Here is a 17,524-nt window from a genome sequence, read left to right as displayed (position 1 = left end):
AGTGATGTCACTGCAGATAAATAATGCACTGCCATGTTATACTTTGCTATTAGGGCTTTCTTGTCACCTACATGTAGCAATTGTGTAAGAACTGTGTCTCTTGATGCTTCAATACATTGGAACATAGCTGCATGATGAGACAGAAAGATGCATTTAATCCTGATACAAGAGGGGGTGAGGTATGTTATGTCGGCTGCCATAATGTAGACACTGATAAAATGCGACATGTTAGAATGTAGTCATATCTCCCAGGTGACCCAGCAGTCACTTTCAGGCTGACAGCGCAAGTTCAGCATCTCGGTCCCTGAGGTCATGTCCAATCTTTCTGGTTAGAATGAAAATCTGGTAATGTATGGGAACAAAAAAACAATTGACCATTTGCTCCCAAACACCGGAAAATAGGTAATAATGGACATTTACACAAATGGGTTAAATCCATTTGATTTAACCAATTTATCTGAACGACCATTTTTGCACATTTTCTGGCATTTGGGAGCAAATGGATGATTGTCATTTGGTCCAATACACTGAGAGCAGATGAGTGGGAACAGCAGCAAGACAGCGCCGCAATCACAGAAAACAGCACCACCTTAGCGGCAACGGGCGTACACCTAGTGAGTGAGTGGAACTGCTACTAAACTGAAGGAGCTTCCAGTGGAACCCTCCAGAGAACTATAGGGTAAGTCAGGGATAGAATTTTAACCAGTATGGCCTAAAAAGTGACTGCCATATCCTCAAGCAAGCACCCGTTACCGACTGATCCATAGGAGACTGCAAATATTCTGGCCAATTGACCGATTATGATTTGATTCTCTTATCTATATGCTTTTAATGTTCCTACTTTCCTTCTAAACACTCACTTTATATTAATGTTATATTATTTTATTTTGACCTATTATTTCCATTTGTTTTATTTTCATTTCAATTTTATTTTCATTTTTATTATATTTTCATTTATTTTTATTCTAGCTGTATATGTATTAATTATTTCATTTTTATGTTAATCATTTTTATCCGCACACCTCACAACACCCACTCCAGCGCTTGGTACAAGCCTTTGGCTGCAATCTAATAACTGGTCCCATACATTACCAGATTTTCACTCCAACCAGAAAGATTGGACAGATAATCTTATAGTGTGTATCCGGCTTTAGAATACTTCTCCTGTTCCTTATCCCTACGCCTCCATCTTATGCCTAGCCCTAACACCCACCCCCTGCAACCTAACCCTAATGCTGACATTCTGAGAATGTCAACATGTTACTTGTGGAAATTTAAACAGTGTCGGCATCACAATAGCCAACATTGTGGTGTTGATATTGTTAATGTTAATGTCGACCTTATGACTACATCCCTATAACAATATAAACCGTATAATAGGAAAAGTGCTTTTTATACTCTTCAGTCCGTATGATAAGAATAGGACATGCAGGCAAGTAACTATGCTACAGATGACGCCAAAACAATGCCCTGAAGCCAGAAAACAATGCCGTCTGCAGACGCTTGTGTAAATAACACTGGAAGCTTTAGTTGTTGTCACCTCAAACAGAAATTGATTCACATCCTGGTGACAGCTTAGCAGATACAATGCTGCCTCTTGGAGTCTGTTACTGCTACATTCCGGCTTCCCGTCTGGTTTCTTAGGTCGGTTGGCTGGAAAATTGAAATAAATATGTAAAACACACAAAAAAAACTTTTTTTTACAGAATACAGCTAAATACTGCAGTGGAGCATAATTGTGTGTCACTTCCCTGGGGCTACTGGCACTTTGAGAGCCAGTGTGTTTTAGCCTTGTGAATGCACCAACTGCACACATTACTGTTACACCTTATATCAATGTCTGTGTGCCCCTAGAATTTGAGGGGTCAACAATATATGTGGCCAAATTAGACAGATATGTATGGCAAGTAATCCCAATAACATGGGCCGTGAAAATGAATGGCGGCTAATGGTTACACACACAGCAGATTGGGTTCATGGGTGACTGTATTTTTGGCCGAGAATGACAGAAATCTGGACGGAGGTCAATTGTCCTCGGGTACATCATGGGTGGCTATGAATTGCTTGATGGATTGGTCAATAAAACAAATGTGCATTTGCCTCAAGTAGAGTTTGACGGAGTTTGCATCTAAACTGCAAGCTCAAAATGTGACCTGAAAAAAGCACATCTTGCAGAGCTGACAGGATACACATTACATGTGCCCGGCACGGCAAGGGCAGAATACGTGCCTGCCATCGGCAGGGGTGTCCATCGATGGTTGCCAGAGATTATACCATCGATAGCCATCTATGGTGATCCATCGATGGTTTGCGCCACTCGATGGTCACCACTGAAAGGTGCTGGCTGGTCCTTGGACCAATAAAAAAAACAGGGGTGGGGCTTAGCGAGTGTTGGGGGCGGAGCTATGCTCAGTGTTCCAGCACCACATAAAAAAAAAAGTATTTGATTATACCTTTCCATCGATGGAGGGAAACCATCTGGTGCTCCCCCATCGATGGCAAAAGTATTCTACATCGGCCATAAACCATCAATGATTTTGAATCATCGATGACCATCCCTAAGGGTGGGTATACATTAGACGATACGTCTTCCGACACTGCGGATATCGTCTAGTCTGTACCCTCAAATGCACGCTCCTGCAGATCAGCGACATCTTTACATCTGATGTTCTGCATATCAGATGTGACGACCCAGGAGACGACAGTATGCTCCTGGGTGCGGTCACTGAACAAAAAAGCGCTATATCATTCTGTGTGTACGGGCGACTGATGTATCTGTACATCGTCATCCGGTCAGCCACGATCCAGGTTGCTGTAATGTGTACCTGGCCATACCCCTGCAGACACTAGCCGTATATGCGCCTGGTTTATGCCAAGAGGTGCGACTTCCCAGCAGCCATACAGTAAATGCTAAAATAACTGTACTCAATATAGTTTGTCTGGACAGTGTTTTTATTAATCAATAACGTTAAAATCATCATGTGAAAATAAGATTTTACTTACCGATAAATCTATTTCTCGGAGTCCGTAGTGGATGCTGGGGTTCCTGAAAGGACCATGGGGAACAGCGGCTCCGCAGGAGACAGGGCACAAAAAGTAAAGCTTTTCCAGATCAGGTGGTGTGCACTGGCTCCTCCCCCTATGACCCTCCTCCAGACTCCAGTTAGGTACTGTGCCCGGACGAGCGTACACAATAAGGGAGGATTTTGAATCCCGGGTAAGACTCATACCAGCCACACCAATCACACCGTACAACTTGTGATCTAAACCCAGTTAACAGTATGATAACAGCGGAGCCTCTGAAAGATGGCTTCCTTCAACAATAACCCGAATTTGTTAACAATAACTATGTACAATTATTGCAGATAATCCGCACTTGGGATGGGCGCCCAGCATCCACTACGGACTCCGAGAAATAGATTTATCGGTAAGTAAAATCTTATTTTCTCTATCGTCCTAGTGGATGCTGGGGTTCCTGAAAGGACCATGGGGATTATACCAAAGCTCCCAAACGGGCGGGAGAGTGCGGATGACTCTGCAGCACCGAATGAGAGAACTCCAGGTCCTCCTTAGCCAGAGTATCAAATTTGTAAAATTTTACAAACGTGTTCTCCCCTGACCACGTAGCTGCTCGGCAAAGTTGTAATGCCGAGACCCCTCGGGCAGCCGCCCAAGATGAGCCCACCTTCCTTGTGGAGTGGGCCTTTACAGATTTAGGCTGTGGCAGGCCTGCCACAGAATGTGCAAGTTGGATTGTGCTACATATCCAACGAGCAATCGTCTGCTTAGACGCAGGAGCACCCATCTTGTTGGGTGCATACAATATAAACAACGAGTCAGATTTTCTGACTCCAGCTGTCCTTGCAATATATATTTTTAATGCTCTGACAACGTCCAGTAACTTGGAGTCCTCCAAGTCACTTGTAGCCGCAGGCACTACAATAGGCTGGTTCAGATGAAATGCTGACACCACCTTAGGGAGAAAATGCGGACGAGTCCGCAGTTCTGCCCTGTCCGAATGGAAAATCAGATATGGGCTTTTGTAAGATAAAGCTGCCAGTTCTGACACTCTCCTGGCCGAAGCCAGGGCTAGAAGCATGGTCACTTTCCATGTGAGATATTTCAAATCCACCTTTTTTAGTGGTTCAAACCAATGAGATTTTAGAAAGTCCAAAACCACATTGAGATCCCACGGTGCCACTGGAGGCACCACAGGAGGCTGTATATGCAGCACTCCCTTAACAAAGGTCTGGACTTCAGGGACTGAAGCCAATTCTTTTTGAAAGAAAATCGACAGGGCCGAAATTTGAACCTTAATAGATCCCAATTTGAGACCCATAGACAATCCTGATTGCAGGAAATGTAGGAATCGACCCAGTTGAAATTCCTCCGTCGGAGCACTCCGATCTTCGCACCACGCAACATATTTTCGCCAAATTCGGTGATAATGTTGCACGGTTACTTCCTTCCTTTAATCAAAGTAGGAATGACTTCTTCCGGCATGCCTTTTTCCTTTAGGATCCGGCGTTCAACCGCCATGCCGTCAAACGCAGCCGCGGTAAGTCTTGAAACAGACAGGGACCCTGCTGAAGCAAGTCCCTCCTTAGAGGTAGAGGCCACGGATCTTCCGTGATCATCTCTTGAAGTTCCGGGTACCAAGTCCTTCTTGGCCAATCCGGAACCACTAGTATCGTTCTTACGCCTCTTTGCCGTATAATTCTCAATACTTTTGGTATGAGAGGCAGAGGAGGAAACACATACACCGACTGGTACACCCAAGGCGTTACCAGCGCGTCCACAGCTATTGCCTGCGGATCTCTTGACCTGGCGCAATACCTGTCCAGTTTTTTGTTGAGGCGAGACGCCATCATGTCCACCATTGGTCTTTCCCAACGGGTTACCAGCATGTGGAAGACTTCTGGATGAAGTCCCCACTCTCCCGGGTGAAGATCGTGTCTGCTGAGGAAGTCTGCTTCCCAGTTGTCCACTCCCGGGATGAACACTGCTGACAGTGCTATCACATGATTCTCTGCCCAGCGAAGAATCCTTGCAGCTTCTGCCATTGCACTCCTGCTTCTTGTGCCGCCCTGTCTGTTCACATGGGCGACTGCCGTGATGTTGTCCGACTGGATCAACACCGGTTTTCCCTGAAGCAGAGGTTCTGCCTGGCTTAGAGCATTGTAGATTGCTCTTAGTTCCAGAATGTTTATGTGAAGAGACGTTTCCAGGCTCGTCCATACTCCCTGGAAGTTTCTTCCTTGTGTGACTGCTCCCCAGCCTCTCAGGCTGGCGTCCGTGGTCACCAGGATCCAATCCTGTATGCCGAATCTGCGGCCCTCCAATAGATGAGCACTCTGCAACCACCACAGAAGAGACACCCTTGTCCTTGGAGACAGGGTTATCCGCAGGTGCATCTGAAGATGCGACCCTGACCATTTGTCCAACAGATCCCTTTGGAAAATTCTTGCGTGGAATCTGCCGAATGGAATTGCTTCGTAAGAAGCCACCATTTTTCCCAGGACTCTTGTGCATTGATGTACAGACACCTTTCCTGGTTTTAGGAGGTTCCTGACAAGCTCGGATAACTCCTTGGCTTTTTCCTCCGGGAGAAAAACCTTTTTCTGAACCGTGTCCAGAATCATCCCTAGGAACAGCAGACGAGTTGTCGGCATTAACTGGGATTTTGGAATATTCAGAATCCACCCGTGCTGTTTTAGCACTTCTTGAGACAGTGCTAATCCCATCTCTAGCTGTTCTCTGGACCTTGCTCTTATTAGGAGATCGTCCAAGTATGGGATAATTAATATGCCTTTTCTTCGAAGAAGAATCATCATCTCGGCCATTACCTTTGTAAAGACCCGAGGTGCCGTGGACAATCCGAACGGCAGCGTCTGAAACTGATAGTGACAGTTTTGTACAACGAACCTGAGGTACCCCTGGTGTGAGGGGTAAATTGGAACGTGGAGATACGCATCCTTGATGTCCAAGGATACCATAAAATCCCCCTCTTCCAGGTTCGCTATCACTGCTCTGAGTGACTCCATTTTGAACTTGAACTTCTTTATGTACAGGTTCAAGGACTTCAGATTTAGAATAGGCCTTACCGAGCCATCCGGCTTCGGTACCACAAAAAGAGTGGAATAATACCCCTTCCCTTGTTGTAGAAGAGGTACCTTGACTATCACCTGCTGAGAGTACAGCTTGTGAATGGCTTCCAAAACCGTCTCCCTTTCGGAGGGGGACGTTGGTAAAGCAGACTTCAGGAAACGGCGAGGTGGATCTGTCTCTAATTCCAACCTGTACCCCTGAGATATTATCTGCAGGATCCAGGGATCTACTTGCGAGTGAGCCCACTGCGCGCTGTAATTTTTGAGACGACCGCCCACCGTCCCCGAGTCCGCTTGAGAAGCCCCAGCGTCATGCTGAGGCTTTTGTAGAAGCCGGGGAGGGCTTCTGTTCCTGGGAAGGAGCTGCCTGTTGCTGTCTCTTCCCTCGACCTCTGCCTCGTGGCAGATATGAATAGCCCTTTGCTCTCTTATTTTTAAAGGAACGAAAGGGCTGCGGATGAAAAGTCGGTGCCTTTTTCTGTTGGGGAGTGACTTGAGGTAGAAAGGTGGATTTCCCGGCTGTAGCCGTGGCCACCAAATCTGATAGACCGACTCCAAATAACTCCTCCCCTTTATACGGCAAAACTTCCATATGCCGTTTTGAATCCGCATCGCCTGTCCACTGTCGCGTCCATAAAGCTCTTCTGGCCGAAATGGACATAGCACTTACCCGTGATGCCAGTGTGCAGATATCCCTCTGTGCATCACGCATATAAAGAAATGCATCCTTTATTTGTTCTAACGACAGTAAAATATTGTCCCTGTCCAGGGTATCAATATTTTCAATCAGGGACTCTGACCAAACTACCCCAGCACTGCACATCCAGGCAGTCGCTATAGCTGGTCGTAGTATAACACCTGCATGTGTGTATATACTTTTTTGGATATTTTCCATCCTCCTATCTGATGGATCTTTAAGTGCGGCCGTCTCAGGAGAGGGTAACGCCACTTGTTTAGATAAGCGTGTTAGCGCCTTGTCCACCCTAGGAGATGTTTCCCAGCGCTCCCTAACCTCTGGCGGGAAAGGGTATAATGCCAATAATTTCTTTGAAATTATCAGCTTTTTATCAGGAGCAACCCACGCTTCATTACACACGTCATTTAATTCTTCTGATTCAGGAAAAACTATAGGTAGTTTTTTCACACCCCACATAATACCCTGTTTAGTGGTACCTGTAGTATCAGCTAAATGTAACGCCTCCTTCATTGCCAAAATCATATAACGTGTGGCCCTACTGGAAAATACGGTTGATTCGTCACCGTCACCACTGGAGTCAGTGCCTGTGTCTGGGTCTGTGTCGACCGACTGAGGCAAAGGGCGTTTTACAGCCCCTGACGGTGTTTGAGTCGCCTGGACAGGCACTAATTGATTGTCCGGCCGTCTCATGTCGTCAAACGACTGCTTTAGCGTGTTGACACTATCCCGTAGTTCCATAAATAAAGGCATCCATTCTGGTGTCGACTCCCTAGGGGGTGACATCCTCATATTTGGCAATTGCTCCGCCTCCACACCAATATCGTCCTCATACATGTCGACACACACGTACCGACACACAGCAGACACACAGGGAATGCTCCTAACGAAGACAGGACCCACTAGCCCTTTGGGGAGACAGAGGGAGAGTTTGCCAGCACACACCAAAAGCGCTATATATAACAGGGATAGCCTTATAATAAGTGCTCCCTTATAGCTGCTTTATATATATAAAAATATCGCCATAAATTTGCCCCCCCTCTCTGTTTTACCCGGTTTCTGTAGTGCAGTGCAGGGGAGAGACCTGGGAGCCGTCCTGACCAGCGGAGCTGTGAGAGGAAATGGCGCCGTGTGCTGAGGAGATAGGCCCCGCCCCTTTTTTGGCGGGCTCGTCTCCCGCTATTTAGTGAATCCAGGCAGGGGTTAAATATCTCCATATAGCCTCTGGGGGCTATATGTGAGGTATTTTTAGCCTTTATATAGGTTACATTTGCCTCCCAGGGCGCCCCCCCCCAGCGCCCTGCACCCTCAGTGACTGCGTGTGAAGTGTGCTGAGAGGAAAATGGCGCACAGCTGCAGTGCTGTGCGCTACCTTTAGAAGACTGCAGGAGTCTTCAGCCGCCGATTTTGGACCTCTTCTGACTTCAGCATCTGCAAGGGGGCCGGCGGCGCGGCTCCGGTGACCATCCAGGCTGTACCTGTGATCGTCCCTCTGGAGCTGATGTCCAGTAGCCAAGAAGCCAATCCATCCTGCACGCAGGTGAGTTCACTTCTTCTCCCCTCAGTCCCTCGTTGCAGTGATCCTGTTGCCAGCAGGACTCACTGTAAAATAAAAAACCTAAGCTAAACTTTTTCTAAGCAGCTCTTTAGGAGAGCCACCTAGATTGCACCCTTCTCGGCCGGGCACAAAAATCTAACTGGAGTCTGGAGGAGGGTCATAGGGGGAGGAGCCAGTGCACACCACCTGATCTGGAAAAGCTTTACTTTTTGTGCCCTGTCTCCTGCGGAGCCGCTGTTCCCCATGGTCCTTTCAGGAACCCCAGCATCCACTAGGACGATAGAGAAAAGAAATTACACTAAGACGTGAAGACATAATGAAAGTTTTGATAACATTCAAATCAATACACAGATTAGTGGCCTTCCCTCTCTAAAATTTAAATGGACAAATGCTTTATCGCTGCGGACCAATGCATTTTGCATGACTGTACTTTGGCCGTGCTTATCCACCCCCTTAAACCCCGTCCTGTCCACCAAAACCAAAGGGCGTAAGTGCAAGACACATCTCTTTCGGCATGGATATGGAAGGATAAGTATTATAAAGTGACAATTGTGGGTGAAAAGTGGGCAGATTTCATTAAACTCTACACAGGGATGGACATCGAAAGCTGATGGCTAGAAACTATCGATGTTTCCTGCTCAATGTTTTCATTCAATTCCAGGATTGCAAAGGTGCCCACCATCGCCTACCTCGTTCCGATGGCCAGCCAATGGTGCGTACCGTCAGTGCAGGGGTGAACACAGCACCGTTTTCGCAAGCGCAAATTGCTAATGCTATCTGCGCACATTACCATTGACAGTAAATTTGCACTGGCCAAATACCATTGCAAGGATACCGTGATGGCAGAATCGCTGCCACTATTTCATGGCCATCCCTTAGACTTGTTTTTAGAGTTTCTTTTGCTATTAGACACTTTTATTGTTAGTTTTATTGCTCAATACCGCATGTACGGGGAACAACACGACACTGTTCAATAGGTTCATACAATTGTAGGTACAATACACCTGGAAATTAATATTCACTAATACACTTGGAAATAAATATATATATATATATATATATATATATATATATATACACACACACATACACACCGGGTATATATATATGCTAAATGCATGTGCTATATTTGAACATGATTTATGCATATACTCCTATGTGCTAGAACACAAGGTGAGCAACCTGTGGCTCGGCAGCTGGCATGCTGGGACTTGTAGTGGCACTAAGGCTGCTGAGGCACAGGCTGCTGACCGCCTCTAACATGATGGGTGTACCGAGCAGATCCGCTAGGCTCCTCTTCTGGCCGCGGGTGGAGGAGCCAGACACAGCGGACATCGCTCCCACAGACAGCCGCGGTTACATGACAAGAACTCAGGGCAGGCACACACAGCAGGAACGGAGACAACTTCCGCCACACTTCAGCTCTGGAAACCGCGCTTTACTCCCATTGGCTGACGTCCTGCACGTAGCGTTTTCATTGGACAATCCCGCAGCCGTGCGTCGTGAGCTGCTAGAGATCGCTGACATGATATGGCAGCCATGTTGGTACAGGCAATGGCAACCTTCAATAGACTGAAATTGAAAGGTATTGCCATTGATTATACAGGCTAACTTGTAATATATCATGCATTTCAGTGTAGGATAGATAGATAGATAGATTAGATAGATAGATAGATAGATAGATAGATAGATAGATAGATAGATAGATAGATAGATAGATAGATAGATAGATAGATAGATAGATAGATAGATAGATAGATAGATAGATAGCAGGAAATGTGATTTATTAGAAGGTTCCTTAATTATGGTTTAGATTTCTGCATAATTATTTTCGTTGTTTTATCTTGAGAAGAATGTACAGTTGTCCACAGCATTGTTTGGAATGAGAGTAAATCATATTCCGCTGTTAAGATTTTGATGAATATTGTATTCTGCATTCCTGAGGATCCCATACAAGTAGCACAATTGATATCTTGAGCAATGTCATCTGCTGTCTCACAAACAAAAATAATGCAGTTGTACTGTCGCTTTTCTGAATCTGTGTTTTTTCTGCAACTATACCGCAGAAACTTTGGGGGTCATTCAAATCTGATTGTTGCTGTGCGTTTTCGCACAGTGTGCAATCAGATCCGAACTGCGCATGCATATGCACTGCAATGTTCAGGTGTAAGGGACGGCTGCATAGGGGGTCGGCGGTCAGTGACGGGATGGTGCAAAGTATCCATTCGCACAGGAGTTCACAAGGAGATTGACAGGAAGAGGGCTTTTGTGGGTGGCAACTGACCGCTTTCAGGGAGTGTCTAGAAAAACGCAGGCGTGTCCAAGCGTTTGCAGGGAGGGTTCCTGACGTCAAATCCGGACCCGAATAGGCTGATGTGATCGCAGTGGCTGAATAAGTCCTGGGCTGCGCACATACTGCACAAAATCAGTTTCTACAGCTCTGCTACACATGCGATCGCACACTTGCACAGCTCAAACACACTCCCCCTGTAGGCAGCGACTATCTGATCGCAGGACAGCAATAATCGCAGCCCAGCGATCAGATCTGAATTACCCCCTTTGTTGCTAAACACCAGATTCATCTAATCAGAGTGCTGGTGGGTGCTTATTGGGTATAATTACTTCCCTACACAACTGAGCTCCATCTCCAGCCTGCAGAGAGACATGGTGGGACATGGCGTAACGTCACCAGGTCCACAATGCATCATCAGAGGAGAGTTGCATGGTTTGTAAAAGAGATGTGTGAGTCTGTACCACCAGAGATCCGGGAATCCTATCATATAGTCTCTGGGGTATACTTACTAAGGACCGGCTTTGGGTTTTGGTTGTTTTTCCATATATTTTGCAAACTGATTCGTTACTAAAGTCAAAACCAACGGCAAAACAACCAAAAACCTGACTTCACAACATCAGACCAATAATACGTTTTTTTTTACGTAGAGAGGAACAGGATCTGTGGATTTCCTAATTGTCAGATTTAAAACTAACTAAAAATCGACCACAAAACAACGGGAAACCCACCCAAACGGTACAGCTGCCTGTGGCAGGCGAGTTCAGGAGAAGTGCTGCATCGATCACTGTGATCAGGCTTCTTAGGTGTCAAAATGATGAAAAAGTTGCCTGCTTGGCTGTGTGACATTGGCAATGTGTAACATTGGGACAGTGTGGCGATGGGGCTATGTGACATTGGGACTGTGTGGCTGTGTGATACTGAGACCGTGTTGGCTGTGTGACATTGGGACTGTGTGGCAGTGTGACATTGGGACTGTGTGGCAGTGTGACATTGGGACCGTATGGCGATGTGACATTGGGACTGTGTGGCTGTGTGACATTGGGACTGTGTGGCAGGGTGACATTGGGACTGTGTGGCTGTGTGACATTGGGACTGTGTGGCAGTGTGACATTGGGATCGTGTGGCGATGTGACATTGGGACTGTGTGGCTGTGTGACATTGGGACTGTGTGGCAGGGTGACATTGGGACTGTGTGGCTGTGTGACATTGGGACTGTGTGGCAGGGTGACATTGGGACTGTGTGGCTGTGTGACATTGGGACCGTGTAGCTGTGTGACATTGGGACCAGTGTGGATGTGTGACAATGGGACTGTGTGACTTTGGAACTGTGTGACATTTGGATTGTGTGGCAGTGTGATATTGGGACTGTGTGGCATTTGGAATGTGTGGCTGTGTGACATTGTTACTGTGTGGCATTGGGAGTGTGTAGCTGTGTGGCATTGGGAGTGTGGGGCTATGTGATATTGGGATTGTGTGGCCGTGTGACATTGGGGCTGTGTGGCTATGTGATATTGCGACTGTGTGGCTGTGTGACATTGGGACTGCGTGGCTGTGTGACATTGGGACTGCGTGGCTATGTGATATTGCGACTGTGTGGCTGTGTGACATTGGGACTGCGTGGCTGTGTGACATTGGGACTGCGTGGCTATGTGATATTGCGACTGTGTGGCTGTGTGACATTGGGACTGCGTGGCTGTGTGACATTGGGACTGCGTGGCTATGTGACATTGGGACTGTGTGGCATTGGGAGTGTGTGGCTATGTGGTATTGCGACTGTGTGGCTATGTGACATTGGGACTGTGTGGCTGTGTGACATTGGGACTGTGTGGCGATGTGACTTTGGGACTGTGTGGTTGTGTAACATTTGGACTGTTTGGCTGTGTGACATTGGGGCTGTGTGGCTATGTGACATTGGGACTGTGTGGCTGTGTGACATTTGGACTGTGTGGCTGTGTGACATTGGGACTGTGTGGCGATGTGACTTTGGGACTGTGTGGCTGTGTAACATTTGGACTGTTTGGCTGTGTGACATTGGGGCTGTGTGGCTATGGGATATTGTGACTGTGTGGCTGTGTGACATTTGGACTGTGTGGCTGTGGGACATTGTGACTGTGTGGCGATGTGACATTGGGAATGTGTGGCTGTGTGACATTGGGACTGTGTGGTGATGTGACATTGGGACTGTGTGGCGATGTGACAGTGGGACTGTGTGGCGATGTGACAGTGGGACTGTGTGGTTGTGTGACAATGGGACTGTGTGACTTTGGGACTGTGTGGTTGTGTGAAATTGGACTGTGTGGCTGTGTGACATTTGGACTGTGTGGCTGTGTAGCATCGGGACTGTGGTTGTATGACATTGGGACTGTTGCTGTGTGATATTGGGACTGCGTGACATTGGAATTGTGTGGCTGTATGACATTGGGACTGCGTGGAAGTGTGACATTGGGACTGTTTGACTGTGTGACATTGGGACTGTTTGACTGTGTAACATTGGGACTGTGTGACACTGGGACTGTGTTATCACCCAGTTTTGTTCTATTACTGTTGTTCCCAACTGTAAAGCGCAACATAATATGCTGCGATATATAAGACCGTTAATAAATAATAATAAATATATTAAGAACTGTTAATAAGTACATTGAACTTTGTGGGGGTGAAAGTGACCACCCCGGCTGCTTGTTGCAGCGCCATTGTTTTGAAGCGCTGTCTTTTCAATTGTTTGTTTGTTACAATGTCATCATGATACCAATTAGCCTGTTTATCCATCTCCATTACGTATTACACACACCGGCATTCCAGATGCTGTAGGTGGGTATGAATGCAGTCAGGCCTCTGAAGCATTGATTGCATGCAGCAGGTGACGGAGGAGGTAGGTGTCTCCTGCCCGTGCTGTGTGTACAGTAAATAGAGCTATTTGGGAGTGCCCTCCCCCACCCCTCCGTGTACAACTTGCTCATGTTCATTCCTCATGGGTCAGGTTATTCTTTGGAAAGATGCGTCTGTGCCTCTGTGGACGGGATTTGCTAAAGCTGAAACTCGTCTACAACTGGTCTCTATGAAGATTTTCTACATACACGTAACCTATCTGTAGCAATATTTAAAGCAAGTGTTACTAGCTACAATAAACAACATATATGACAATAAGCAAGAAGGAGCTCGGGGCCACAGGTGAAGGCTCAGAGGGCCACTTCTGGCTCCTGGAGTGCCTGATGACCATCACTGCAATATACGGAACTAACATTCTGAGGGGGAGCTGTATCAATTCCTGGAGGGAGATAAAGTACCAGACAATCAGCTCCTAGCTACCACATTACAGTCTGTGTTTGAAAAATGACAGTTATGAGCTGATTGGTTGGTGCTTTACCTCTATCCAAGGCTTAGTAAATAGACCCCTTCAACTGTAAGCTCCCATGGGCCAGGGACTGATGTGAATGATAGTTATGCGCTACACAGAGCTGTCTAATATGGCAACGCTATGGAAATAACAACACCAAATCATTCCATGATGAATTACAAATAAGATCATTACCGTGTCACTTAATGGAACGACATTTATAAATATTAGGCAGTAAAGAATCTGCAGGCGTCACTTACCGGCATTGTTAATGTCAGAATAGAAGAAAAACTGATAGAACAGGATCCTGGCGCACAGCCAGAATAAATGCTGTAACCCGTAGCAACCAGAAGTTTGCGTTTGTCTTTTAATGCACAATCCTATCGCTCTTCCCTCTGTTGGGGAGTTGAGAATATCCACAAGAAATTAAAGTGCAACAGAATATTCTGGTACGTTTATAATTAGAATATACACTAGTGTCGTATCTTAGTTTTGGATATGAACGGCATTTGCAGTTGGGTTTCCCACTGATTGCATCACACAAGTTAATCCTGTGATATTGCCATGACCTCATCCATTTGTTATAAGGAACACAATGTGACCTATCGTACATGACACCATCATTATTATAAATAAGTGAGATAATGACTGAGGGATGCCACATCCTGTATGATATCACTCAGGGATAATTGCGAGCCGCTTTCTCAGAACAAAACAAAGATAAGATAGGACACAGCGGATCACAATTCCAAACTGCTTTATAGCAGATTAAGGCTATTGTGAGATCAGAGTAGGGGTGCCCTCTTCAGGGGTAGATGGGCACCTCCTAACACACAGCAGCTAGGAAAACAGCACGCCAGTCCAGGGTTTTCGTGCAGTCTAGTTGTGGTTAGTTTTATTGTGCAGTATCAAACAAACTAACTCTTAGCCTGACTGGGCACTAACTAAACATCATAGATTCCCTCTCTCAAAGTGATAGGACCTAATACCCCTACCACAAACACAGGCATATGCACAGTGCTTACAGTCAGTAAATCACAGCGTCTCATAACAGGCCGGCTGCCTGTTTTCCCAGGTAGTGAGACCCTGAGCCAAGCCCTGACACATATCAGTTTCTTATGGGGGCAGGCTCTCATTAGCTTGCTCTCAGACTGAAATGGGCTTTAGGAATGGAGCCCTCCCTTCTCTCTCACACCCATACCCCCCCAGGACCCATTATCCATCTATTACCAAAAGCCCAAACTCTAATCAAGTATGTTTAGCAAACCAGACATTTCCTGGGAGTTTAAAATACATAGGCCAGAAACCTGGGACAAACATACAGTATCTCCCGTTTATCACTTTACAAGTGCTTCTATCACAATCTCTAAACCTACAGTAAACGGTAATCCAGTGTTATAAGGTTTCTTCACCAGCCACAATTGTACATGTAACAGCAAAGATGCTTTCATGGTTAGCGCTCCGTTCTGTTCCATTCAGGGGCAGTTGAATGAAACGCAGCGCAAGTGAGAGCGCAACATACAGCCGACACCCTAAATATTACACGTATGTCCTATTTCCAATCCCCATTATCCATGGTAAAGAATTTGCCATTCTCAGCTACTTCTGTTGATGGTTTTGATGTGACCCCACCAAGAAGGTGCATGACCCCACAGAATGACATTCACTTTGCTAGCCCTTATATATACTGTTTGGCAAATGAGCCAGAATCCCAGTTATGGGACAATATATTATCCACCACAATTTTCCCCCGATAGTGACAAATAAAAAATTATTTTGGTTTGCTGTTTATCAACATTCTCTTGCCGGGACTTTGGCTCTGATCAGAAGAGTATCTAGTAATGTGATAGCTTGTGCAAGGTTCGCATCCGGCTTGTATACTGCGCCCCGATCGCCATGAATGTATGGGCTGCCAGAGAGCGATCCGCGAAAATGTAGCATGTAGGCCACAATAACTAACGCCAACTCATCTTTCTGGAATGTAGTAATCGGGCATTTTCCTAAGCCCTTTAGAATGGGGACTAGTATTCCAGCCGACAGCAGAGGGACCACAACACATAGCGCTGCGGTATCCTCAGAATAAATTCCCCCGTACTGCATCAATCCTCAGAGAACAGAGGACTGACCGCTACAATACTGGAATAATTAATCCCATTATGAAGGACAATGATAATATCGTATTTCCTTAGATGACCCTTTTCTCCTGGTACGCAATACCTGCCTGTCCACTCGTGCACCTTTGCCGCAGCATGTTCTGGCTCACTAGTGAGCGTTGCCTGTGCATCAGTGACTGGTATCAGGTAGGTAGCTGCGGCAGGAGTGTAAGAGGTAAGTACAGGCGCTTTGTGCCCGCAGTGAGACGGAGCATGTTGGAAAGTATGGCGTGTAATCTTTGATCAACATGAAGACATACAGTCTATTGTAGGCATGTCTGGGAGGTGATCTACATCAAGCAGCTGTCAGCTCCCTCTGTACTCCAGGAATCAGGTTTCTTTACCCTGGAGCCGCCTTTAAGATGACAATTAGAAGCTCATTTAAGAAAAAGGACAAAGTCTCAGAGGTGGAGTTCATTAATTAATTAATTAATTAATTAATTAATTCATTCATTCATTCATCCATCCATCCATCCAGGAGAATTTAAATTATTCCACAGCGTCCATGTTTATCCACCAGTAAGATGAACATTCAGCTCAGTCGCAGGTATAGCTATTTATGTGGCTCTATATATATGGGGAATATCTAGTTATTATTTATTACAAGTTATTGGTTTAGGGGACAACTATGCCGCAGCACTTCATAAAAATTATTTAGTCATTCATATCAGTCCCTGCCGAGTGGCTCTTTAGCTGGTCGTCCGTACAGTGGCTATAGCGACCGCCAACGCTGACATCACAGCCGGGCGGGCAAATTCAAATGCTCGCTCAGTTGTGACGTCTGGTCCGACATACCAAGCGGCTGATTGGTGAGTGTGTATAGCCAGTCTACCCCATATATAGGGTTGGGTTCTAAATGCCGGTGGCCAGAATACGGACCCTGATATCCCAACACTGATAATCACGACAGAGATAAAGTAATTATACTCACCGTCCTTCCCTCTAACCCTCCCTCCCCGCAGCCTAAACCTAACCCTCCCCACCCGCAGCCTAACCCTAACCCTCCCCACCCGCAGCCTACCCCTAACCCTCCCCACCCGCAGCCTATCCCTAACCCTCCCCACCCGCAGCCTAACCCTAACCCTCCCCACCCGCAGCCTAACCCTAACCCTCCCTCCCCGCAGCCTAAACCTAACCCTCCCTCCCCGCAGCCTAACCCTAACTCTCCCCACCCGCAGCCTACCCCTAACCCTCCCTACCCGCAGCCTAACCCTAACCCTCCTCACCCGCAGCCTAACCCTAACCCTCCTCACCCGCAGCCTATCCCTAACCCTCCTCACCCGCAGCCTATCCCTAACCCTCCCCACCCGCAGCTTATCCCTAACCCTCCCTACCCGCAGCCTAACCCTAACCCTCCCCACCCGCAGCCTACCCCTAACCCTCCC

At 46.6% G+C, this 17,524-nt stretch overlaps 1 protein-coding gene across 3 annotated transcripts in view; it reads right to left on the bottom strand.

Annotated features, from left to right (window-relative positions):
* Positions 1 to 9,812, bottom strand: part of FANCA (FA complementation group A) — a 179,777-nt gene extending 169,965 nt beyond the window's left edge. For 2 of the 3 annotated variants that reach the window (XM_063945940.1, XM_063945941.1), the window contains exons 1-2: positions 9,634 to 9,811; positions 1,541 to 1,653 (exon numbers count right to left, since the gene is read on the bottom strand). In XM_063945940.1, the coding sequence (XP_063802010.1) occupies positions 1,541 to 1,653; positions 9,634 to 9,694 (174 nt within the window). In that variant the 5' untranslated portion in view covers positions 9,695 to 9,811. Of the gene's footprint in view, positions 1 to 1,540; positions 1,654 to 9,633 lie in introns of all 3 variants that reach the window. The other variant, XM_063945942.1, reaches the window with a different exon arrangement.
* Between the last annotated feature and the right edge of the window lie 7,712 nt (positions 9,813 to 17,524).

The sequence above is a fragment of the Pseudophryne corroboree genome, chromosome 11, assembly GCF_028390025.1.
Source record: "Pseudophryne corroboree isolate aPseCor3 chromosome 11, aPseCor3.hap2, whole genome shotgun sequence".
In the NCBI taxonomy this organism is placed as follows: domain Eukaryota; kingdom Metazoa; phylum Chordata; class Amphibia; order Anura; family Myobatrachidae; genus Pseudophryne; species Pseudophryne corroboree.
The sequence above is the reverse complement of the archived record's forward strand: the minus strand, read 5'-3'. Positions and strand labels throughout refer to the sequence as shown.